Here is a 24,365-nt window from a genome sequence, read left to right as displayed (position 1 = left end):
GCTGTCCTCCAGACAGACAGGAAAAAACAAATGGAAACACAGCTTCCTTACTTAAGGTACTGTAATTCTAGATCTCCAACATACTTGTTCTGAAAGGCAGCCAGATATCAAGACAGCAGCAAACTAGAAAGAACAAGTGGTTCTTATTTTCCCACTAACACAGAGAACTTGGGCCAACTCTGACAGATGGAAGAATGAATGAAGACTGGCCCTGCTGATAGGGACAGCATGCCTGGACAGGACAGGATCAAGTCAGGTAAAAGGCACAAGGTCATTGTCAGCCCACACTTGAGCCTATTAGGTCAAGACCTCTGAGATTAGGATGAACTACACCCTCAAAAATAGCCTGACTTTGGTCTTGAACAAACACAGATGGCCAAGCCCATCCCAGCAGAGTTGTGGGACTAGAAACAGTTGGACAGTTCCACCGCTGTAGTTAGCTGCAGCACTTCCGTTGGCCACTGCCTTGGGATTATCTGTGTCTCCTTTAGACCAGCTTCAAATCTAATTAGTCTATAGATTTCACTCTGGTGAGCTTGTTACACTGTCCTGAATGGAAGTTGTACACAACAACACCCCTGCCCTGAACTAGAGTTCAGTAGCTGTGTATGTTTTGTGTATGCATTTCAGTGACATTGTTCACAGCACTGTTACTGTACTTTCAATTATCTCCTCATTTGCATAGATACAAATCATGCTTTTCCAAGATCTGTATCTATGTCATACATTGCATCATGGAAAACAAAGACCATTGATTTCTATAAATAAAACAACTTGTTGATAGCAAATAAGAAACAACCATGTATTGTATTGTATTTCAGATCATTCGCCTTTACAGTAACTAGCTCTGTATTCACAGATGCCAAGTGAATGATAATACAAGCCTATAATAATGAGAATCAACAGTTATAAGCCACACTAAGAATGAACAACGTCTAACTTTAAAGAATCTGTATGTAAAAATGGGTGCAGAAGAAAGAAGTTGTGTTGAATGATGCAAAGCAGAACATAAGGAAATAATGGTTTGAAGACATTTATGGCGTTCATATATTTCAGTTAAGCTATGGAGACTACGCCCTGTGGTAGACCACAAGAGCCTTTCTGTGACTGTGTGTGTGTGTGTTTCTGTTTTAAAGAGTGAAAAACAGAAATAACCTTTCGTTTGCAAGTCTAATTTACCACCAGTAACAGAAGGAACCTAAATGAATAAACATCCAAGCGATGGCACAAAACAATGTATGAAGTGTGAGTGTACTGTATGTGTGTGTGTGAGTGTGTGTGTGTGTTCATGCATGACAACACAGAGCCACTGACAGAAAGAGGAAGACGAGACAGATGCTGATTGTAAGAAGATTAGTGAAAGGATGCCCACTGCTAATTTGTACCCTCCCTGCTGTGGTCTGTGTTATTTAAAGTACAAGTACATACTACATATAGATACTATATGTGTATGTACTACATGTGTACATATGTGGTTGTGTGAGAGAGAGCTAGTGACTATTGAGCTGAACAGATGGTGATTGACATGTACACAGTTAATCCTGGTATTAAAGAAAAACAAGAATAGCTAGGCTCAGATCATGAATGAAATTTCAGTAGAATGAATGTGGTTTGGTTCTGGAAAACACAACATCATAATCAGCTCAAGTTTGAGACATGAGTGGGTGTCTGTTCTGTGTCGAAAATTTGCTACTCCCTATTTATCAGTGTCATCTGCATGTATATTGCAATTGTTGCGAAAAGCACAGAACACTTTCAATATTGAGGGTTCCAAAAAAAGCTAAGATGCTGAAGTTTGTTGTTTTACTTATTGCCAGGTGGTACAGGCCTAAAAAAATACTCAGCGGAACCAACTGGCAAACAAAACCCATAGCATTAGAGTATGTTTTACAGGACGTAATGAGGGAACAGTTATGAATGAGTGAATGTAGCTGGACTGGTTCAACAAAATTCTAGAGTGCATATTCTAATGAAAATGCACGTTACTCAAAGTTTAGATTCATACTTTGACTTAAAAGGGTGTATCTAATGTTACATTGATACTGAGCGCTTATTGGCTGAGGGTCGTCCTGAATGTCTTTATCCTTACAGAAATCATTTGTGCGATATCAGATAAATTGCGAGAAATTTCAAGTAAATCGGAAATACCTTCATATCTGAATTGTGACCACTCAAATTTATCATGCAATACAGCCATGGATTGCAATGTGACCAAACATTCAAAGTTTTAAAATAGACTTTCCTCTAATGTCTGTATATGTTTTTACACAATTTTGTGCATACAGGCTGTACACAGCTGCTTCTGGAGTTCACTCAAAAGAAAAGACACAATGGAAATAACACAACTATTAGTGTTGTAGCACCACCTAGTGTGCAATCTGACCAGTTCAGCCGTTTACAAACTCGGCTCTCGGCTGAAGATGATGAGGTAGAATTCCTCAATGAGCAAGTGCTCCATGTATAGCGCTTGATTCGGCGATTGTGCAAATAAACATAATTAGCGTCCATTGTTGGCTGCCTAAACGTTGTAGAAGTTAAAAAAGAGCAGACTTTTACTCGATTTGCAGCTCTGTTAAAGTTGCTGTTTATTTGACTTATTGGCGTTACAGTACATACTTGTAAATGACTAAACAGCGCCATCTACAGGCGGTTTGTCACTTTTAAGGTGGGCCGGACAATTGGAGTAAGTCGCTACGGTATAAGGATCCCGTTTGAAGCTCGTACCTTAAATCTTCTGTCCTCCCAGCTGCTCTCCAGCTCTCCTCCCCGTCTTCCTCACCGCGCTGCCCTCTTTCCCATTCCGCTGCTTTGTTTTCATTGTCGCTATTTGGATCATGGCTGCCCATACTACCGAGGAACCGTTCCCCTTCCACGGGCTGCTCCCCAAGAAAGAAACCGGCGCCGCGTCTTATCTTACCCGGTTCCCTGAGCACGATGGACGCGGTGTGCTCATCGCGATCCTGGACACCGGCGTGGATCCCGGGGCCCCCGGCATGCAGGTAAATGTGACCGGTTGCTGAACGATACGTTAGCTACATGCTACATGCTACAGAGGCCTGACTCATTCACACGGCTACAACTTGCACCGATAACTTAGCCAGCTAGCTGCTAAGCTAACACAGAGAGCTAATGTCAGACACAACACCAAAACAACATAAGCTTTCAGCGCATGTGACAGCTTAAACTGCACACAGCAACCGGCCGCAATAGCTTACTCCTGTTGTCAAGTGTTGTTTTGGTTAATTCTTTAAAATGTTAGAAGAGTGTTCTTTGACACTATTTGGCGTAGCTTTATATTCGCACATTAGCTTAGCAGCAATGCCAGTCCGCAGGACGGTTGAAGTTAAATCTCCTTCTGTCTGGCATTACCTGAAATTAAGTCTCTGAGCAGTTAATTGTCTGCTGTAACCGTAGATAAATTATTACGAGTTTAATTAATAGTTTCATAGTGTTAGGAAACTACTTTTTAACTTCAAGTATAATTATATCACATCCATTGCTTTGTCACTAAGAAGCTGCCAATGTTTTATCTTGGTGTGTCTGTATGGATTGGTTGTATTATGTGGTAAGTGAGTCAATATATGCCACTTCACGTAAGCCCTGTTGAAAATAAAGAACAGAATCGAGTGTAATCAATGTATCTTATGTAAGGGTACATGTCAAACATGCACTCGTGCAGATGATTTGCGTACATGCTTACTTCTTGGGCATGTATGTCATTGTATTGTCCAGGATGAGTCTTTGTACTGCAGGTACTTCAGGTGACATAAATCAAGGTTACGGTAAATCGTCGCTGAAAGTAAAATAACATGTATTGTGTGTCTATTTCAGTCTCGGCTTCTAATTGAGGACTTATTGATTTTTTTTCAATCTCTCTTCAGGTCACAACCGAGGGGAAGACAAAGATTGTTGACATCATCGATACGACAGGCAGCGGGGACGTGAACATGACCACAGTGGTGGAACCCAAAGATGAGACTATCACTGGCCTCTCTGGCAGAACACTTAAGGTCTGAACCCATCTGCATCTTGCTATTAATTAAGTAAATATAGTGAATATATATAGTGGTCTCTGGAGAGAGATTCTATAATTAGTATTCTTGTAACTTTCCTCTGTATCTGCTTTACACTGTGGCTTTTTTTGTCTTTATTCCTCCTCCTTCCAGATCCCCCCTGCCTGGGTCAACCCATCAGGGAAGTATCGCATTGGAGTTAAAAATGGCTATGAGTTCTTCCCTAAGGCTCTCAAAGAAAGAATACAGGTAATTCAATATGTGTCATTAATAGTCCTGCTATTGGGGTTTGGATTTTGCACCACTGCGGTCATATTTCATGACTGTGGTTGTGGTGATGAGTGCAAAGGGCTACGTGCACATTGATAGCTGTTACTAATGACTGAACATTACAGACAATAAACTTCTTGCCGGGACACTGTCTTCATGTGATGTTACTTTTGTCAACTAGAAAGAGCGCAAGGAGAAGACGTGGGACCCTCCTCACAGAGCAGCACTTGCTGAGGTCTGTCGCAAGATTGAAGAGTTTGACCAAGCTCACCCGACGCCATCACAGGTCACTACTACAGTACATGAACATACTACAAACATGACTGTTGAGTGGACCAGACACTTTATTGTGCTGTGTCCTAGTATGACTCTTTTGTCTGAGTCACATGCATCTTCTCTGCTTCCCGTCTCCAGATGGAAAAGCTGCAGAAGGAGGAGCTACAGACTCAGTCAGAGCTGCTGGCATCACTAGAGAAGAAGTACAGTGATCCTGGTCCTGTGTATGACTGTGTGCTGTGGCACGATAGCACCACATGGAGGTGAGCATGTTAGGATTTAATAATAAATCACACCATGTCTCCAGTTTCCACCTCACTATTGGAACCCAATCCTCTGCTGCCTTTGCCCCCTAACATTTCTGACCAATAATAGATACTGTATATCCCTCACATTGTCTGTTGCTGTGTCCTTTAGGGCTGTAGTGGACACTTCTGAGTGTGGAGAGCTGTCCCAGAGCACAGTGCTGAGCTCCTACAGAGAATCGCACGAGTATGCCACACTAGGAAATGCTGAGATGCTTAATTACTCTATCAATATTTACGACGACGGAAACACACTCTGCATTGTCACCAGTGGAGGTGAGCTATCCCAAAGCAATAATGAATCCCTATTTTTTTCCACCTCTGTTCAGGAGTAACTTTGTTGTTTTCAATCACGTGGCACAACAAATCTTTGGTCCAACAGAGGAGTCATATTCCAGGCTGCCTCGTCTGTAGATGTCACTGTAATCTCCAGTCTAACACGCGTCTGTATGTGTTTACAGGGGCTCACGGGACGCACGTGGCAAGCATAGCAGCAGGTTACTTCCCAGAGGAGCAAGAGCGCAATGGTGTTGCCCCTGGCGCCCAAATTTTGGCTCTGAAAATTGGAGACACTCGCCTCAGCACCATGGAAACGGGCACAGGACTTATCCGCGCAGTATGCTACCTAAACTTTCTGTCAAGTAGTTGTAACTTCCTTTTTTGTTTTCACCCTTTTTAATTGTTCCTTTATCTGTCACTCTTAAGATGATTGAAGTAATCAACTACAAATGTGACCTGGTTAACTATAGCTACGGGGAAGCTACCCACTGGCCCAACTCAGGGTAAGTTTTGTACCGTAGCAGTCAGGGGGGGGGGGAAATGGTCGTGTGGGCTCATTCCATGTTTTGCACTGTTATTGATTTTGTCAATTTGCTCATTTTCTCTCAGGAGGATTTGCGAGGTGATTAACGAGGCTGTGCAGAAGCACAATGTAGTATTTGTTTCGAGTGCAGGAAACAACGGCCCGTGCCTCTCCACAGTCGGTTGCCCTGGAGGAACCACCAGCAGTGTCATAGGTACACACACGCACGCACGCACGCACGCACGCACGCACGCACGCACGCACGCACGCACGCACGCACGCACGCACGCACGCACGCACGCACGCACGCACGCACGCACGCACGCACACACACACACACACACACACACACACACACACACACACACACACACACACACACACACACACACACACACACACACACACACACACACCTCAGTGTGTCTCTGAGTGTTGGCTAAGTATGGCTCAAGCTGTGGCTTACTATTGACAGATAAGTGCGGCTGGCACAAAGGTTTACGGCTCCAACAGTAAAGTGAGGATCATGCGCCGGCTCCTGATAGACACATGTGGTTAGCTGACAGACTTCCCATCTGACAGAGCTACCAAAGCTTACAACACACACACACAGACACACACACACACACACACACAAACATAAACTAGAGAGATCAAAATAGTTAGTTAACTTAACTAGTAGTAATTGATAACTAATTGATATTGATGATTTTCTCTTTGCTCTTTGTTTCCTTTGCTTGTGTTGTGGCTCCCGTGTTCTCTCAGGTGTGGGGGCTTATGTGACCCCAGACATGATGGTGGCTGAGTATTCCCTGAGGGAGAAGCTGCCTCCCAACCAGTACACCTGGTCATCCAGGGGCCCTAGTACGGACGGGGCTCTCGGGGTTAGCATCAGTGCCCCAGGAGGCGCCATTGCATCTGTACCCAACTGGACCCTGCGTGGGACCCAGCTCATGAATGGCACATCCATGTCGTCCCCCAATGCCTGTGGAGGCATCGCACTTATCCTCTCAGGTGTGTGTGTTGCGTCAGGGTACATGCACGCGTTTGTAGATGGGCACACCTGATTATAATACACACGTGTGCTTTTTTTCTGAAGGACTGAAGCAGAATGGAATCTGTCCCTCTGTCCCTGCGGTGAGGAGAGCACTGGAAAACACTGCTCTGAAGGTTGATGACATCGAGGTGTTTGCACAGGGCCACGGAATAATCCAGGTAAAGGGCCAATGGCTCCTGTAGAGGATAATGATCCCTACTATCTGTCCTGCAGTCGTCTCAATATGTCTCTAACCTGCCTCTGCTCCTCTCAGGTGGACAGGGCTTTAGACTACCTCACTCAACATGTCTCTTTACCCACGAGTCATCTGGGCTTCTCGGTGACAGTGGGAGCACAGAGAGGCATCTACCTCAGAGACCCAGCCCAAATTCTCGTGCCCTCAGATCACACCGTGGGAATCGAACCCATTTTCCCCGAGAACACAGGTAGCCCACCAACAGCTTCTGCCGTTCAATCTGGACGAGTGGTTTTGTTTCTTTTTTTTCTCATTATGTGTTTTCTCCCGACGTCCACTACAGGAAACTCCGAGCGTATTTCCCTGCAGCTCCACTTGGCGCTCACATGTACCGCCGCGTGGGTGCAGTGCCCCTCGCACCTCGAGCTGATGAACCAATGTCGACATGTGAATGTCAGAATTGATCCTCTGGGACTGAGGGAGGGAGTGCACTACACAGAGGTATGGACGCACTGGAAGGAAATCATGGGATTCTCGTGTGCATCATCTTTAACCCGTCCAATGTGAATGTGTTGTTTTTAGGTGTGTGGCTACGACACTGCAGCACCGAGCTGCGGCCCGCTGTTCAGAGTCCCCATCACAGTTGTTATTCCTGCCAAGTGAGTATACACGCACACAAGTTCTTTGCCTATTCCAGTTAGCTGTATGTGTGTGTGTCTGACTGTTCTCTCTCTTTCTCTCTCTCTGCTTGTCAGATTGACAGATAGTCGGAATCAGGAGATGTGTTTTACAGATGTTCACTTCAGACCGGGGCAGATCAGACGCCACTTTATCACAGTTCCTCAGGGAGCAGCCTGGGCAGGTCAGTGTGTGTGTTAGTGTGTTAAAAGCGTATCATCTGACAGCTCCTGCTTGCACCAAATTGGGGTTTTTTTCATTCAACATTTCTGGTTGGTCTCTTTTTCTAAATTGCCATTGTCATTCCTCTTTTCTCTGTCCGCCCGTCTCCTCTTGTGCCTCGCTGTCTCTCCTGCAGAGATCACGTTGACGTCTCGTTCCGGCGATGTGTCATCAAAGTTTGTTCTCCACGCGGTCCACCTCGTCAAACAGAGAGCGTACAGAGCAAACGAGTTCTACAAGTTCTCCTCACTACTGGAGAGAGGCTCGCTGACAGAGGCGTTCCCTGTGCTGGTACATGTTTGTATTTGTCTTGATAATTAGTTTGGTCAGGACGGTTAACTAAGCCTTAGTGTCAGATGCCTTTAAGAAGTGCTTGGTGGTTATGTATCTGCATATGTTTGTGTCTTTTCCCTCATAGTCAGGGAAGATTGTAGAGTTCTGCATTGCACGCTGGTGGGCAAGCCTCGGCGATGTCACCGTGGACTACGGCATCTCGTTCCATGGACTCGCCACTTCTCCTTCTCCGCTACACATAGTAAGAAGAGCGCAGACACACAGAGAAGGATCACGAAAACACACACATTAGCTGTGCTTTTCCACTAGAACACAAAACGTCCAGCAGGAGTTCTCCGTCCGGTTTGTAACGCTCGGTGGTCTCTTTCCCAGCATGCCTCGGAGGGAGTGACTAACTTTGAAGTGTCGTCGCCTCTGAGATACGAGGAGGTGTCTCCTAGTATCACACTCAAGTCCTGGGTCCAGCCCCTCAGGTAACTGCATGCTCACACCCTCGACATTGTGTTGTGTTTACCTGTATACCAACGCAGCTGACCGTTCCTCTCTCTGTTGTCGTAGACCTTTAAATTCAAAGATAAAAGCCTTGGGACTGAGGGATGTTCTCCCAAACAACAGACAACTCTACGAGATCGTCCTCACCTACAGCTTCCACCAGGTACTGCCAGTACCTTTGGCCTACATGAACATCAAGGAAATGTTTTAATGTGTCTGTGTGTGTGTGTGTGTGTGTGTAACCCTATTGTGTTGCGTTCTCAGCCCAAGAGTGGAGAGGTTACCCCAAGTTGCCCCATGCTGTGTGAGCTGCTGTACGAGTCTGAGTTTGACAGTCAGCTCTGGATGCTGTTTGACCAGAACAAGAGACTGCTGGGTTCTGGAGATGCCTACCCACACCAGGTACACACACACACACACACACACACACACACACACACACACACAGTGCAACCTCATCCACAGGAAACAAGTTACTACACGTTCTCTATCTTCATGTCATGAACCTTTCCCTTCTTTCTTTGTTGCTTGTCTAGTATTCTCTGAAGCTGGAGAAGGGAGACTACACAGTGCGCCTGCAGGTGCGCCACGAGCAGTCTAGCGAGCTGGAGCGTCTCAAGGACTTGCCGTTTGTGGTTTCCCACCGTTTGTCCACCACACTTACTTTAGATGTCTATGAGACACACCGTGCAGCCCTCATGGCCAAGAAGAAGGCAAACACTCTCACCTTGTCCCCTGGGGTCACACAGCCCTTCTACATCACAGCCTTGCCAGATGACAAGTGAGTCAAGTTGGCAAGATCAAGTTCTTCAAGTTCTTGTGTTTACGTTTCTTTATTCCTTTTGTTCCTCTGTTGTTTTCTCCCTTGTTTAGGATCCCTAAGGGGACAAGTCCAGGATGCTACCTCTCTGGCTCTCTCGTCGTCCCCAAGAGCGAGTATGGCAAGAAAGCAGTGAGTGGCCCTATTTGCTGTTCATCTTTGTCTTCCACAGCAGTGCTCCGTCTTGCTCCTTTAGGACCCAGAGCAGCCTGCTTCTCACCCCAGCAGTTTATCAAGAGGAGGCTTTAGACCTTCAATGCCAGGGGAACGCAGTAGAAGCTGGAAATGCATTCAAATGCAAAGCAGCAGTTCAGCTTTATAGTCATCATTAAAGCTGAACGTCGGTCCTTAAATCCGGCCTTTACAAAGTGAGGGAGGATTTCAGAAGTCTCCTGGTGTGTTGCCATCTTAAATTTGTAGGTCAGAAACATCAGCAGGATCAGGACGGAGGATCCGGCCGCCCTGACCACTAGACACAGACCACAGACATATTTTTATATGCGGTCAGTCACCTCTAGATTATTCATTGAATGACCTTCAGTCCAATTTGAAAATGCAAAACCAGAAAGAAAGCAACACAATACTCTCTCACTTTACACACAGTGAAATGTTGTTACATTGCAAGTCCAACAAAGGGAAAGTCTTTTTGAAAGTGACAAATAACTTTTAGTACTGAAAGCTCTTTGTCTCTCTATCTGCTGATCATAAATGAAAACGTTGGGACACATTGTCTTCTGTGTAAGTACCTGTAGGTCAATCCTGTGTTCTGCTTTGGTGGTGGGACGACTTCGTTTGTGTATTGTACCTTTAAAAAAGACAGCAACAAAAATACTCTTTTAAACATTGAATAGAAACTCAAATGAAATCTTTTGTCAACATTCAACAAGTTCCACCAGGCAGCCACTTGTCACTCAGTAATTTGTCCGCTGAGTGATTCACACTGCTGCACAAGTCAAAGATTTCCTGTAAATGAGTGATTTAAAACTAAAAGCTCAATGTCAGCTTCACTTCTCAGCACCAAGTGACCGCGCAGGTCTTAATCTCGTGATTGTGTGTGCGCGTGTGTGGGCACAGTCACAGTGTCTTTGATGAAGAAAAGAGAGCGAATCCTTTTTGGTGTGTTTGTGATTTCTCTTCCTTACCTTTTGTTATTCTGACCACCAGGGGCAGGCCTCTGCAAAACGACAAGGAAAGTTTAAAAAGGTACTGGATGAGCTAGAAATCACTGTACAACACAGAGCCTCCAATGCTCTCCTACCACCTGCAAATGGCTTATTCCTTACCTTAAGGATAGGTTACAGTATGTCTGTATGTCAAAACACCATAATCATCATAACTGCTGTGTTGGGAGTTACAGATATGAAGTAGCCTTACGTAACACTGAGGCTACACGGCTGTAAGCACTTGACATTTAATTTATATCTAAGTAGTTGGATGTTTTCTGGTGGTCAGTAAAAAACTATTGATATGTAAATGGGAACAACAAATACCAATGAAAGCTTAAGATGCATAACTGGTAGGATACTATTCAGTGTTTCAGCCTTAAATCCACATCCTACATCTCATGACTTTGATAGGTGGAGGGTGAGAGACTAGATCAACATGTTCCTGTTTGTAACTGGTTGTTGACTAAACTACCTTCTGTGTGTTTAAACAGGACATTGTTCCAGTCGTCTACCACTTGATTCCCGCGCCCAACAAAACAAAGAATGGAGGGAAGGAGAAAGACAAGGAAGGAGACAAAGAGAAGGATGTGAAGGAGGAATTTTCCGAGGCTCTGAGGGACCTGAAGATACAGTGGATGACAAAGTGGGCATTGATTCTCATTTCTTTGTTTTGTTCAGTGACGCATAGCTGATTTGTCTTCTTCTTATTGTTTCTCATTGCGTTTCTTCTCCTCTGTTTACTGTTCAGGTTGGACACATGCACCCTTTATGATGAACTGAAGGAAAACTATGCCGATTATCTCCCTCTGCATGTCCAGAGGCTGCACCAGATGGACTCAGAGAAGGTAAGAGAAGAGAGTAGAGAGAGCTTTTGTTAATCATGATGTTTATCTCTGCTCACGCTTCTTATTTCTCCTGTTCATGTCAAGGAACGTGTGAAGCATCTCAAGGAGGTTGTGTCGACAGCTGATATTGTCATTTCCCACATCGATCAGACGGCACTGGCTGTTTACCTCACCATGAAGACGGACCCTCGACCTGACGCCGCTTCTATTAAGACGTATGTAGCAATGAGAATGTGTACTGCACGCACACACACACACACACACACACACACACACACACACACACACACACACACACACACACACACACACACACACACACACACACACACACACACACACACACACACACACACACACACACACACACACACCGACACACGCCCTGCTCAAGGTCTGAATCCCCCTGTGTGTAATCTCTGTTTCAGTGACATGGAGAAGCAGAAGTCGTCGCTCCTGGACGCTCTGTGCAGGAAGGGCTGCGCTCTGGCCGACCAGCTCCTGCTGCCGCCCGCGGCGCAGGACGGTGCTGCCGCTGTCACCACAGAACAGGTGGAGGCGGAGGAGGTTGTGGAGGAAGTAGGCAGCAGTTCTGATGACACCCAGCAAACTGTAGCTAAAGCCCTGACTGATACATTTTGGGAGGTTCAGAAATGGGCAGAGCTGACCGACTCCAAAGTAAGTCCAACTTTGAAAGGTTTATGTTGTTGTTGCCTGGTTAGACTCGTCTTATTTGTCACTTTGCCAGTAGGACTTATTTGGTCCTATTAAATCTTTGAAACGTTGTATACTTACCTTACAGTGACTATTGGCTATAAGGAAGTGAGTGCTATTGTAAAGTGTTTTCCTGTTTTCCTCTCCTCTCCCTCACTCAGGCGTTGATGTTTTCCTACAAACACGCTCTGGTGAACAAGATGTACGGCCGAGCGTTAAAATACGCCTCAAAGATCGGGGAGGAGAAGCCCAGCAAAGAGAACATGAAGAACTGTATTCAGGTATCAAACGGCTCACCTCACCTCAGCAGCATAACTTGTTATTGTATTTGTTTCCGTAGGATAAATGTCAGCTTTGTTTTTGTTTTGTTTTCCAGCTTATGCGACACCTGGGATGGACACACTGCGCCACCATCAGTGAGAACTGGCTCCTGGTCATGTACCCTGTGGACTACACACCATTCTAGTCTCCACAGACATAGGCGACACACACGTGCGCATGCATGAGCGGCATGACCGTATATGGTCCTTTAACACGGTAACTCTTATCGTGTTCCTCAGGGTCACATGGTCTATGCATCTGACCAACCAGCTGCCTCTCAAGAATAGTGTTTTTAATTTTAATGAGGAAAAAAATCAAATCATCTTAAATGAAGGAAAGTTATAAGTCATACAAAGCATTCAACGTATTATACCGCAAAGCGAAGCAGCACTTAAAGCGATGATATCTCCATCCTGTGCCGACAGATTTCAAACCGTAGGGGCCTGGTGGGCAGCAGGTGGTCCCGATACAACGCCACGATCAGTGCAGCATTTCCCTTTATTTTGGCGTCATCTAGAACTCTCGTATCCACCCCAGCTGTCCAGGCTCAACCATTAACCTCCCTCTATTCTAAACTGTGACCCCACCCCCGTTCCCCCGGCTCAGTCGGCTTCAACAGCACCATAGCTAAACACTTTCCTGCCCATTATGATATCGCTTTGAGGAAAGGAGGAGGACGCGCTGCTGCATGTGCCGGAGTAGAGCGTCCACAGGCACAGAGTCAGTCTGACCAGGAGCCCATGAATGAAATGGACACTGGGGTCAACGTGTTTTAAAAAAAGAAAATCATCCCAGCCAGCGTTGTTAACGTTCAGTCTTGTCTGCCTTTTTCGGCTCAGACTCAACCGGAGCACATCGTCTCAGAACTCGTAAAATAAAGGGTTGACGTGTCTTTCTACGAGTTCCTGTCCTGTTGGGGGAAGTGGCACAAGGAAGCAGCAGAGTCGGTAGCATGTTTAAAACACACTCGGCCTCTTGCAGTCATTTCACCCATCGGCCTTTTGGCGTCAGCGTGGTTGTAAAGCTCATAGCAGCCGTATGATAGGAGCCAGCAGCTACTTGTCAGGAATTAGGAATAACGGGACGCGACTGGGGCGTCCATGTAGTTCCACGGGTGCTTGGCTCATCACGTCGCACTGCTGAGTCAACCTGACGAAGGTCTCCTAAGCCGCACACTCCACCACCGCCTCACAGACCTCACAGACGTAACAGTCGCGGCTCTGTTCACTCGTGGACGGCAGATTTTTGTTTTGCGAAATGCAGTGACGGTGTTCAAATGTTTCTTGTTTCATTTGTACACAGTGTCAAGAAACAATGTACATACACACATAACATAAGATATTAAGATGCAATAGGTATATAATACAAATATTATTCTGATGTATTTTGCATATATGCATGTCTAATAGGATGTAAGGAAAGAAATGTTTTTTATTTGGAAGCAGATTTTGTTTTTGTTTGTTTCAATTGGAAAGAGATTTTAAATCCCAAGCCTGGCGACGTAAACAGTCGGAGGCCGGTTAGACACTCCAAGGCTTTTTTATTCAACTTTGTTTGACAATACCTGACCTGAATACTGTAATGAGTCAGGTCGGGAGGTTGTGTGTTCTTGCAGCAGCGGTTCAAAAGATGGAACCTGCTGAACAGACATCCACAACTTATTTTAATTTTATCATTTATATTTTATTACAGTGATTGTCCCTCATCACCTGCTGCTCAGGCAGTTAAACCAAAGAATGGTTTCTCCGTCTCCAATATCGAAGTGAAAGTGATTCTCACCCTCAATGTGGTTTAGACGAAAATGTCATATTTATTGTTTTGGCTTGCCCAGGCGCAGGTCAAAGTGTTGGCCTGTGGATCATCTGAGTATGTAACCGAGAATATATACGCAATTACTTTCAAGTCTCAGTCTCCTTTACTGTTCTCATGGGAGTTTGTGTCACGTCACGATTAGAGAGTCACGATAAGCCACGTCGTACTGGGAGCCTGTATTTAGTGTCCATTTAGTGTGTCTTCAGTCAGTGTGCTTTTTTTCTCTGCTATAGAATTGCAAACCCAATTAAAAGACCATTAGAATAGCAGAGGGAGCATCGGCACGGCACAGGCAGAAGGTTACTTGAATCAGCTGGGTTTAGACTCAGGCTGGATCTGTGCCCATAACTCCGTAAGGCTCAGTCACTTACACAAATACAACCACTTTTATTGTTTTATTGCTCTTTTATTGTTTTCTCCCCTTTTTCCTGTGTTTGGGTGTTGGTTTAGACAGATTTTGTGTTCAGCTGTCTACTGTACGATTTGCCAATGAACGTCTTTCCGATAAAATGGCCTTAAACCTTCGCCACGGGACTGTACCGTCCACTAAACAGTCACATCTGTTACTTTCACTCTGCTGGTGTCAGGAAAGACTTAAAAAAATTGTTATTGGATGTTGAGTGTTTATATTTGTAGTCATAAAACCTAGTAAATGCCAATATTTTACAGAATGTTATAAAATAAGGTTGTATGCTCTTAGGATTATTTTATACTCATTCTTCCTTGATGACGTGCAAAAGATCAGAGCTACTGTCACTTTTGTGATCACATGGAATTCACTAGCAAGGAATACCACACTGAATAAAATGATTTGGAAGAAGTCAATTGTGTTCTGCGACTCACTGGGCTGAAGGTTTTGCAAGGAGGGAATCAAGTGGACTTTCTTAGTGAAGGCAGTTATCTTGGGTGGCACAGCTAATTGTGAAAGTGGTGCTGCTAATCAACTCCTTTGTTGCCGTGTGTCGTTTGATAGGCTTTCCGGTTAACCATGATTTTATGCACAATTTCATTTCTTATATTTAACCTTGAGTTGAAGGTATCAAGCCTTTTCCCTCTGAGTCAAAAGGTGGGTGAAGTCTGAGGGAAGTCGTCTGTCAGTTGTGTTGATGTTGAGTTATAAATCCTTTCCTTTGCGTCTCAACATGATTCTGCAGCATTGTTACTTACGACACATTTGAAGTTGCTTATTGTAAAAAAACAACACGGAAATGCTAATGGTTTATATTTCAAATCATTCAAAATTGTAGGACAAGAGTTTAGTAAGTAAATGTTGAATCAGGTAAATGTTGCTTAGATGAAAATGACAAAAGCTCAGAATGTTTATATCACAATTGGAAACATGGTAAAAAAACGCGCACACACACACACACACACACACACACACACAATCTGTTATTCAAGTGTGAACAAAAGGTGTCGGCCAAAATGACAAGACTACAGTCAAACTACATCTGAGGTCTCCATGTTTAGGTTTTGGTTTACATCACAATTCTGATCAGCTTGCATGCAAACACAACATGTTTCATTTTTCAAAACACATTTACAAAAAGTAAAGGATTATGATTTTACACAATTTAAAAATAATGACAAAGGGAGATAGAGACATCTTCTTAGGTCTAAAATTGTAAAACAAGCAGCACAGCCATGCAGCACAGATCTGACCTATTTCCATGCTAAATTTGGGATCAGAGGTGGATCACATGGGGTGAAAAATGTTCCTCTATAGGCTCAGACAGTCTGATGTAGTGCTGGGGTTGAATTTCCATAACATGAGACCCCCACCGTACTGTCAGCGTTGTGAGACAGGTTCCCTCTCTCGGCACAGTGCCTGAAAGATCTTCATATCTCCGTCTTCAAACAGCAGAGATGTATGAAAGGCCTTCTCAAAGTTTTTAGTGAAAGCGAGATCACTCTCCAAGCGGACCTTGTTGGCCCAGATCAAAGTTGTTCCCGGTTGACAGAAATGCTTCATGGTGGCCAGAAGCTCAGACAGGAAGTCGTGTTGGTAGACCACATCTGCTGCCAGCACAAAGTCATAATGAAAGAGCTTTTTGGGGTGGGAGTCCTCCACGTCGTAACCCCAAGAAAGAACATCTACCTGGGGAGTGTGCCTGCATTGCCCCCTGGTGTTCCTCATCACATTAGCCCTCAGGTTACCTTGGATATCAGGTAAGTCTGTAGCTGTAACTGAAGCTCCTGAGGATAAAGGAACAAGGCCTGAGTCATCACCACCTCCATAAGAACAATAAAGGACCATCTGTATTGTGGTCATATTGTAAAAAGCATATGCTATTTGTATATCCAGTCAAATGAGTTATGTGTGTCATGGATTTCCTGTTTGATGGACTTTGCTGTCTATGATTGTCACATTGTCATTTGCAGTTTTGGCTTTGAGTGTTTGCTCACCCAGTAGACTGGCCACGATGGTAACCAGACCGGTCCCTGCTCCGAGCTCCAGCACCTTCTTCCCCTGCAGGTCCATCAGCTCCCTGTTGTTTTCCAGGTAGGAGCACAGAGCCAGCGCCTGCAGCAGTGAAAGCATGCAGCCCACGGTGAAACACTGCCTGACCTTCATCAATGTGTTACCATTTGAATGCTTTGCTGCGATCTACTCACTGCTGGCCACATCACTGCTCCATAGTAGTCTATAGACTCATAAATACAGATGTCATGTCCCACATAATGGTAAATATCTCGATCGTTTCTGTAAAAGGTGGTGGGAGTCCAGGCTGGGCTTTTCTTCTGCTGCTGAGCCGTCTGTTGGCTCTGTTCTTTTCCTGTGAAAAGAGGGTCAAGGGTCATTAGGTCAGCTGATATGAGACAGCTGAGACAAATGAATCACACATTTGATTGTGCCTGGTTTAAGTGTCTATTTTGAAACATTTGCATCTTTAATGTGCAAGAAATGTATTGATCCTCTTCTGCTCTCCCATGCTGCAGCACTGCTATGCACGCTGCCTGACAACAGGCCATTGTAGGCACTGTATCCCTCCCAAAAAGCCTGCTGCATTCTGATTGGCCAACACAGACGACGGCAGCAGATACTTGTGTTTCAGCAAGTGTGATTGTTCACACATTAGGACGACTCACCTGCATCATCTTCCTCTGTGTCTGTGGTGCTACAGCTTGAGTCTTTGTTATCACTTTCATCCTTCACTGTTTCATCATCCTCATTTTCATCAGCATCATTATCTTCTTTCTTTCTTTCCTCTTCTTCTCCTCTGTGTCCTTCATTCCTCCTCCTCTCTCCCTCTTCTTCCTCTGTCTTTCTGACCTGATCCTGGATGCCCACAGCCACATCATCTTCTTCTTCTGCCTCTCTGCACGTTGCCATGAAGATCTTCATCTCCGCATCTTCAACCAGTAAGCGTGTGTCAAAAGCCTTTTTAAAGTTCTCTGTGAAAGACAGATCCGACCCAAACCGGACCTTGTTGGCCCAGACTAGAGTCGTCCCTGGCCGGCAGAAATGTTTCATGGTGGCCAGGAGCTCATCCAGGAAGTCGTGATGGTAGACCACATCAGCTGCCAGCACGTAGTCATAATGATAGATCGATGTAGGATAGGTTTGTTCCAGTTCGTGATCCCAGGACAGAGCTGCAACTTGGGGCGTGTGTCTGCACCGCCCTCTGGTGTTCCTGGATAGGTTGACTCTCAAGGTGCTCAGCATATTTGGAAGGTCTGTGGCTGTCACCCATGCGCCTGAGGATCACAGTCAGGAACATTAATAGTCTGACCTCCTTTGTCAGAGCAACATAATCTCAGATATGCGCCTCTGCCGCCAGACTTGTGGTTTGCCACGATTCTGGGGTGCTGCATGTATACGTACCAAGTAACGCAGCTACAACTGATAGAAGGCCAGTTCCTGCTCCAATCTCCAGAACAGCTTTGTCCATGAGATTCAACTGTTCACGATGAGTGTCCAGGTAGTGACAGAGAGACAGAGCCTGAGGGCAATAGAGACGCCTTATCAGTCAACATCACCAATCACTGGCATTCATTGTTCTATGCATTGATAGGCTGTTCTGCAAAACTCTGAATTGTCCCCTGACAGTGCTGCTCACCGCTGGCCATATGTTGCCTCCATAAGAGTCAATGGACTCCTCGATGACGATCTCCTGGCCTGCATAATAGTGCACCTCCTTATCGGCCTTCATGTAGAAACAGGGAGCCCAGGCTGGTCTTTGTTTATGCTGCACAGCTGATTCATTACTGTGTGAGTCATCTGAATGAGACACAAATCACACATATGAACATGTGATCTCTGCTCTATCGATTAATCCTCTGGTCTCATCCGAGGCTTCACATTACCTTTTCTGTCACATGTGACCTCCTCATTCTCATCCACCCCCTCCTCTTCCTCTCCTTCCCTTTCCTCTCTGGTTTCCCCCACAAAGTGTGTGGACAAAGTAGCCATATAGTCTGTATATCACTGGAAAAACAGATGATCGGATATCATGAAGTAAAACACTGATAGATTTTCAGTTTAATGACCTTTAAATCATAATAATAATATTTGATGTTTTAATGGAACTCTATTTGATTGATATTTCTTTCTTTTAGTGTTTCTCTTGTCTAATAAATTTGTGTCATAAATATACCAAAATATTTATGTTGTGTTTACCATTAGGATTATTTAAAAAAAATATAATATAAAGCATTCTTATTTGCATAATAATTGTTAATATACAGTGGGGTCCAAAAGTCTGATACCACATTGGAAACCTGGGATTTTTTTCATGTAAACCTGGGAATACATAAAATTTGTTTGGATTTTGAAATAAAAATAAAACAGAGTTTCAAATTATCGGCACTATTTCTAGGTCACAGATCAAATGTCAGCTTCACTGAAACTGGATCCGTTGAATCCGAAGCACAATTAGTCAGACCAAAACTGACCCCAGCATCAGACTGAGACATAAAGCATAAATGGGGCCATGTTTTGCCCTTTCTGGGGTCTGACACCTGCGCTGAATCTGCTCCACCCTGACAAAGGATAATGACCCAAAATATACCTCAAAGCTTTGCAAGAACTACTTGAAGACCAAATAAGAGCAATGACTTTTGGCTGTCATGGACCTTCCTCCAATTTGTATTAAATTCAAAAATAATGCAAAAAGAAGAGAGAAGCATTTCCACTCCTAGTCTCATGCTTTCTGTGCCCCACTGTCCAGTAGATTTATCCTCTCTTGCTTCATCTTTTCTCAAAGTCAAATTTTGTCTGTAGTTGTACCAACATTTACCCGATAACTCTCCTGCAGAGAAGTAAACAAGTCTGTAAAGATCCAACACATCTGCTCAGTCTCTCACTCTCTCTCTCTTTCTCTCACACACACATTCTATCGGTTCTATTCTATTCTATCTATTCTATTCTTCTATCAGCCTACCTGTGACCCTGGACCTACCTGCAGCAGCTTTATTTCCCAGAGTTTGAGCTGAGCAACGATCTGTCTGCATCTTGAGGCCACTGACATTCAGGTTATAGAGACTTAGCATCCCTCTGGACACACCCACCCACCCACCAAACATCACCACCACAGGGGCACACACTATTTTTAGAGGGCGATCTATGAGAAATCGACACAAGCAAGAATGCAAGATAGAGTGTGGAGTGCACATACATTCACACACACACACACACACACAGACAAAAGCCTGGCAGGCTCAGGGAGAGAGGGAGCGAGATGGATCTTTGCCTTCAGTATTGTGGACGTTTCTGCTGACACTTTCCAGAAGCTTCCACTCTCAGTAATCCAATATTAGATATAATATGAGGGAGTTCAAAAAGCTGTTCTTCATTTCTATCATATAACTGTCTAGTTTTTACGATTTGAAGAGTGTCTTCATATCAGAGCAGATAGATTTCATCTTTTTCACTCGGTTGTCCAGAGAATGTGTTAGAGTGTAGATGATGAGAATGATGCATGGTTTTGTCAAACGATTCTGAATATGAACCTGACAAAATCCAGTTATATTTGTGTAAACATGTGTCTGTTTGGTGTTTATCTGGTAAAGATGGAAGTTATGCAGCGTGGAGGTCTCATCATGCCAGAGGTCCGGCCTATTTTAAAATGACACCTTGCCCGTGCTGTGGCCCCCACTTTCCTGAATTAGCCTAAATTGCTTTAGCAGTCTTGAGAGGTATGACATGTCATGGGAGGTTACAGGAGCCGAATGGCATTCAGCCACCTGGCACGCAGTCACGCAGGTCCAACCCCAGAAAAGAAGAGCATGAAACATAAAGCTCATTAGGACCTCCCTGAGTTACTTTTGATCAGCCTTTAGCAAACACCAACCGACTATCCCAGCATGCTGAGTCCATTCTGGTACCGACACATGAAACCCACCCAGTACCTTTTACAGGGAAGCCCACGAGGGTGAGGTCATCACCCATATCTGTGGCCTTATTTGGCCTCATTTCTCTTCATGACAGACAATACTGCAGCATCTCAATCTGTCCCTCACAAAGGGGTTGTTGGTAATGAGGTCGAAGTGTTGAGAGAGATATGAAGTTTAACGATGCCTCTATAAGTCCAATAGTGCTTGTGGGCTGTCTGGTATTTGTTTGTCTTGACACTGATGGGCGCTGCTTTACTCTTTCCAAGCCAGATGACCTCCTCATTCCTCATCTATCCCCCCCTTCACTGTCATCCTGCAGCCAAGTACCACATATCAAGCACCAGGGCCGAATGATAGAGACCAACCAGGCACCAAATAAGTCTGAAAACATGCTGCTATCATAAATAAGATACTAAATTTTGAGGCAACACCGATATCAAGTGGCCGTAATCGACCAAACCAACTTGTGAGTCTCCAACAAATTACTCAAAGAAGATATTTGTGTGCACGCACTGCCTGATATGGTGAGATACGTGTGTGTGAGCAGAAGTTTGACTGCAAAAGACGTTCAACACCAAAAAATAAGAATCTGTCCAAATCATTCACTTTTCAGCAGCGTTGATTTTATTCAATTAACAGGAAAATCACAGTTTTGGATGTTTCTTGTTGATTGTTGATATGTTGTTCATGCACCCTCTATCAGCTCTCACCCAGCAAATGAGAACATGTGACCAATATCAATACCATCCTAAGAACATCACACAGAGGACAAAATGAGTTAAGTATGGGATTTATACATCTTTGCATTAGATCATTGTATTGATTGGACCTTCTTTTGCACACCCAGAATGACAAACGTTCCATGTGCAGACCATAAGACAGCGAGTTCACATTGAGTCCTTCACTCGGTGAGGTAGGAAGACCACAGAATGAGACAAACCACTTTAGAAATGGTAGAAAATGAGTCTGTGTCTCATAAGACCAGTAAATATTTCAAATGATCTGTGTAAAAACATATCTCACAACAAACCTAGAAAAATTATATACAGAGTGATTTGACTAGTCAATAGTTTAGGCAGCAGCTTCTCCTGAGTGAGACGCAGTCCGCTGGTCCTTCCTCCAGCCTCGATACAGTTTGATGCTCAGACTGGGCAGATTGTACAGCAGCTCCAAGTTGAAACGTTTACGGAAACGTTCCACAAAGCTGTTCTCTGGATCCAGGCGGAAGCGCATAGCCCAAAGGATCTGTGTGTTGTCCTGGCATAAATGATCGAAGGTGTCTAGAAGCTCCTCCAGGTACGGATGGGAGTACACCACATCGGCTGCCAGGATGTAGTCGAAACTATGTATGGCACGTGGGAACCGCTGCTCCAGCTCCTGACCCCAGGTCAACTCTGTCACCTGGAAACATTACATTTATTACTATTATTTAGGCCCCTTATTTCCAAAGGTTCATTTGCTCACACACCATGTTTTAAGCCCTCTGATTCGATATCACGAGTCTTCAGTTTTGACATCAATATTACGGAATCAAATACAAAAACCTACCACCGGAATGTACTTGCAGTGCCCCTTTGTGTTGCGGCTGACGTTGTATTGAAGGTTGCCCAGTAAATCTGGTAGATCAGTGGAGGTCACCTTAGCACCTGCAGAGAGGCGGGGCAGTTGTAGAATTACAAACAGCATCAGAGACGTGAAAGGAGATTATGGAAGAAACCAAAACATCAGTACCTAACAGACTGGAGACAATGGTTACAAGCCCAGTTCCAGCTCCCAGTTCAATGATGTTTTTGTCTGTCAGGCTGTATTCGTTGCGGTGGGTGTCCAAGAACTGACACAACACCAAAGCCTGTGGGAAGACATTAGAGTAGCTTTAGTTCGGCTCATTATTGATAATGAAAAGTTTCTCCATATGTGAGTGTGTACGTACCGAAGGCCAGAGCACAGCGCCGTAGAGGTCTGTGGACTCCTTGATGTGGATCTCCAGGTCGGCAAAGTTGTATCCCACCCAGGCTTCAGAGCGGAACAGAGAGGGGTGGAACTGTCGAGCCATGATGTCTTTGGCCAGATCTGCATCAACAGCAGGACCTGCTGTGAGCACACACAATGCAATGGTGCAATAACAACAATAAGCCTGGATTGTAATAGCCCATGATAATCAAATAGATCTGTAACCCAATTACCCAATAACCATGGATTTGGGGATGTACAGTTGAAAAAAAAATGATGGTATGATCTTCAGAGCATCATATGAGAATCAGAATCTTATTAGATAAAAATGACGGTATCTCCAGTCTAAAGTGCTCCAGCTAAGAGGATCAATAGTTCTGTTTAAATCCACAGCATGCAGGATATTTTATAAAACGATTCTCAAAACTGTTGAAAGAACACAGCTGACAGTCCAAATAAAAAACAGCTATTAAGAGTTTCTCTTATCTGGTATCTACTGCAGGGCTATGGTATTGAGTTGATCACTGTCTGTTGTTTTGTAGATGCTGAAAGTGTAAATCCCCTGAAAACGAATCAAACACTGTGAGTGACTTTGTTTTCTCTTTATATAACATTACAGGTACTATTTAATATGCTATACGCTCTGTGAATTCATCTCATTTGGGCTCATAATACCTCTCTGATCCGGTTGGGTTCATAACATAAACTCAGTGTGCTGAGTAGTGCCTCTGACTAACAGCCTCAGTTATGTAACCCTGGTTTAGAGAGAAGGTCAGAGGAGCCCATTGAGCAACAGTGGAGATAATGAGGTGAGGCAGTGCTCCGTTTTCAGCCCTTGTATGTGGACACAATGTGCATACATATGGCTGTTATCCCCTTTATCAACACATACGAGCGCAGCTGTTTGCAAGAGTTAAACATTTCATTGCTGTCATAGATCTTGAACGTACATATTGAGCAAACCTACAGAGGAAGTTTACATTTGCTTTAAAGTTGTGACCAAGAGACCCACTGACATTTTACAAAATCTACACAAAGTCTGTTGTGGTGCGTTTACCTTCTTTAGCTGTGTCAGAGTCCTCCATGATCTTGCAGGGTCACGCCTGAAGGAGTCCTGAGGCAGCAATGTCTAGAACGGAATCTCTTTGGCAGCCTGTTTTGAGTTCCTTTGGATTTGGGTCAATCTGAATCCAGAACTCTCACGTCACCTACTGCATGGCCTCCACTTCTATGGTTTAAAGTTTCACCCTTCCAGGCTCACAAACACAGTCTTTCCTTACTTCTTGTCCAAGCACTCCACCCGAGACCTCATTTTTAGCACTGTTGAATCATGCTTAAGCCGCTGTGCCATGCAGTAAAACTGACTGACGGCAGCAGCTGCAAGTGTTGATCTATGGCCAGAGACAGGAGGAGGAGGAGGAGGAGGAGAAGGAGGAGCATTGTATGAATGAAGACAATAATGTTGTTAATAATCAGGAGTAAGATCAAACACTTCAGTGGAGAGTGCAGGTATTTATCCAGAAACATGTTTGTGATGTGGGTGCAGTTTGAGAGTGCGAGTGTGTTTTTGATGAAGTCACAGAAGGCGATGACATTTGTCCTTAAGCTAGCTTAAGGGATGAGCTGCACTGAGGACCTGCAACTAATTTAGTCTCAGTGTTTACACTCACATCAGCTGTGGGGTCATCACCTTAAAACAAACATCAATGTGTGTGTGTGTGTGTGTGTGTGTGTGTGTGTGTGTGTGTGTGTGTCAAATAATAAATAGTCTTGGCTGAAAAAAGATCTTTTTTAATGCCAAATGCCTTTTTTTAATG

At 44.4% G+C, this 24,365-nt stretch overlaps 3 protein-coding genes across 4 annotated transcripts; 1 reads left to right on the top strand and 2 right to left on the bottom strand.

Moving 5' to 3' along the window:
* The first annotated feature begins 2,677 nt into the window (after nt 1-2,677).
* tpp2 (tripeptidyl peptidase 2) lies at nt 2,678-15,087 on the top strand. Of its 2 annotated transcripts, XM_076155690.1 has the most exons (29): nt 2,678-2,999; nt 3,882-4,010; nt 4,167-4,262; nt 4,465-4,569; nt 4,698-4,822; nt 4,977-5,140; nt 5,326-5,480; nt 5,570-5,646; nt 5,753-5,880; nt 6,432-6,680; nt 6,766-6,881; nt 6,977-7,148; nt 7,242-7,399; nt 7,481-7,557; nt 7,654-7,760; nt 7,935-8,089; nt 8,217-8,333; nt 8,465-8,565; nt 8,651-8,747; nt 8,849-8,986; nt 9,121-9,365; nt 9,458-9,536; nt 10,569-10,607; nt 11,062-11,213; nt 11,319-11,415; nt 11,500-11,630; nt 11,844-12,093; nt 12,291-12,410; nt 12,506-15,087. In XM_076155690.1, the coding sequence occupies exons 1-29, from the start codon at nt 2,835-2,837 to the stop codon at nt 12,593-12,595; spliced, it is 3,834 nt and encodes a 1,277-aa protein (XP_076011805.1). In that variant the 5' UTR covers nt 2,678-2,834; the 3' UTR covers nt 12,596-15,087. The 2 variants fall into 2 exon arrangements, with proteins under 2 accessions (XP_076011805.1, XP_076011806.1); XM_076155691.1 differs by lacking the exon at nt 10,569-10,607.
* A 964-nt stretch (nt 15,088-16,051) lies between these two features.
* mettl21ca (methyltransferase 21C, AARS1 lysine a) lies at nt 16,052-18,676 on the bottom strand. Its single transcript, XM_076155844.1, has 8 exons — nt 18,571-18,676; nt 18,324-18,484; nt 18,089-18,206; nt 17,537-17,961; nt 17,353-17,413; nt 16,879-17,039; nt 16,669-16,786; nt 16,052-16,458 (listed from the first exon to the last, which is right to left on the bottom strand). Exons 1-8 carry the CDS (start codon nt 18,674-18,676, stop codon nt 16,052-16,054), a joined length of 1,557 nt encoding a protein of 518 aa, XP_076011959.1.
* Nucleotides 18,677-21,231: 2,555 nt separating this feature from the next.
* On the bottom strand, nt 21,232-23,888 carry mettl21e (methyltransferase like 21e). The gene is made up of 5 exons (XM_076155328.1): nt 23,606-23,888; nt 22,529-22,689; nt 22,330-22,447; nt 22,147-22,244; nt 21,232-21,999 (listed from the first exon to the last, which is right to left on the bottom strand). The coding sequence occupies exons 1-5, from the start codon at nt 23,631-23,633 to the stop codon at nt 21,670-21,672; spliced, it is 735 nt and encodes a 244-aa protein (XP_076011443.1). The 5' UTR covers nt 23,634-23,888; the 3' UTR covers nt 21,232-21,669.
* Between the last annotated feature and the right edge of the window lie 477 nt (nt 23,889-24,365).

Source organism: Genypterus blacodes, unplaced genomic scaffold (genome assembly GCF_046128005.1).
Source record: "Genypterus blacodes isolate CSIRO-AG114 ecotype Tasmania unplaced genomic scaffold, CSIRO-AGI_Gbla_v1 ptg000067l_1, whole genome shotgun sequence".
Taxonomy (NCBI): Eukaryota; Metazoa; Chordata; class Actinopteri; order Ophidiiformes; family Ophidiidae; genus Genypterus; species Genypterus blacodes.
The sequence above is the reverse complement of the archived record's forward strand: the minus strand, read 5'-3'. Positions and strand labels throughout refer to the sequence as shown.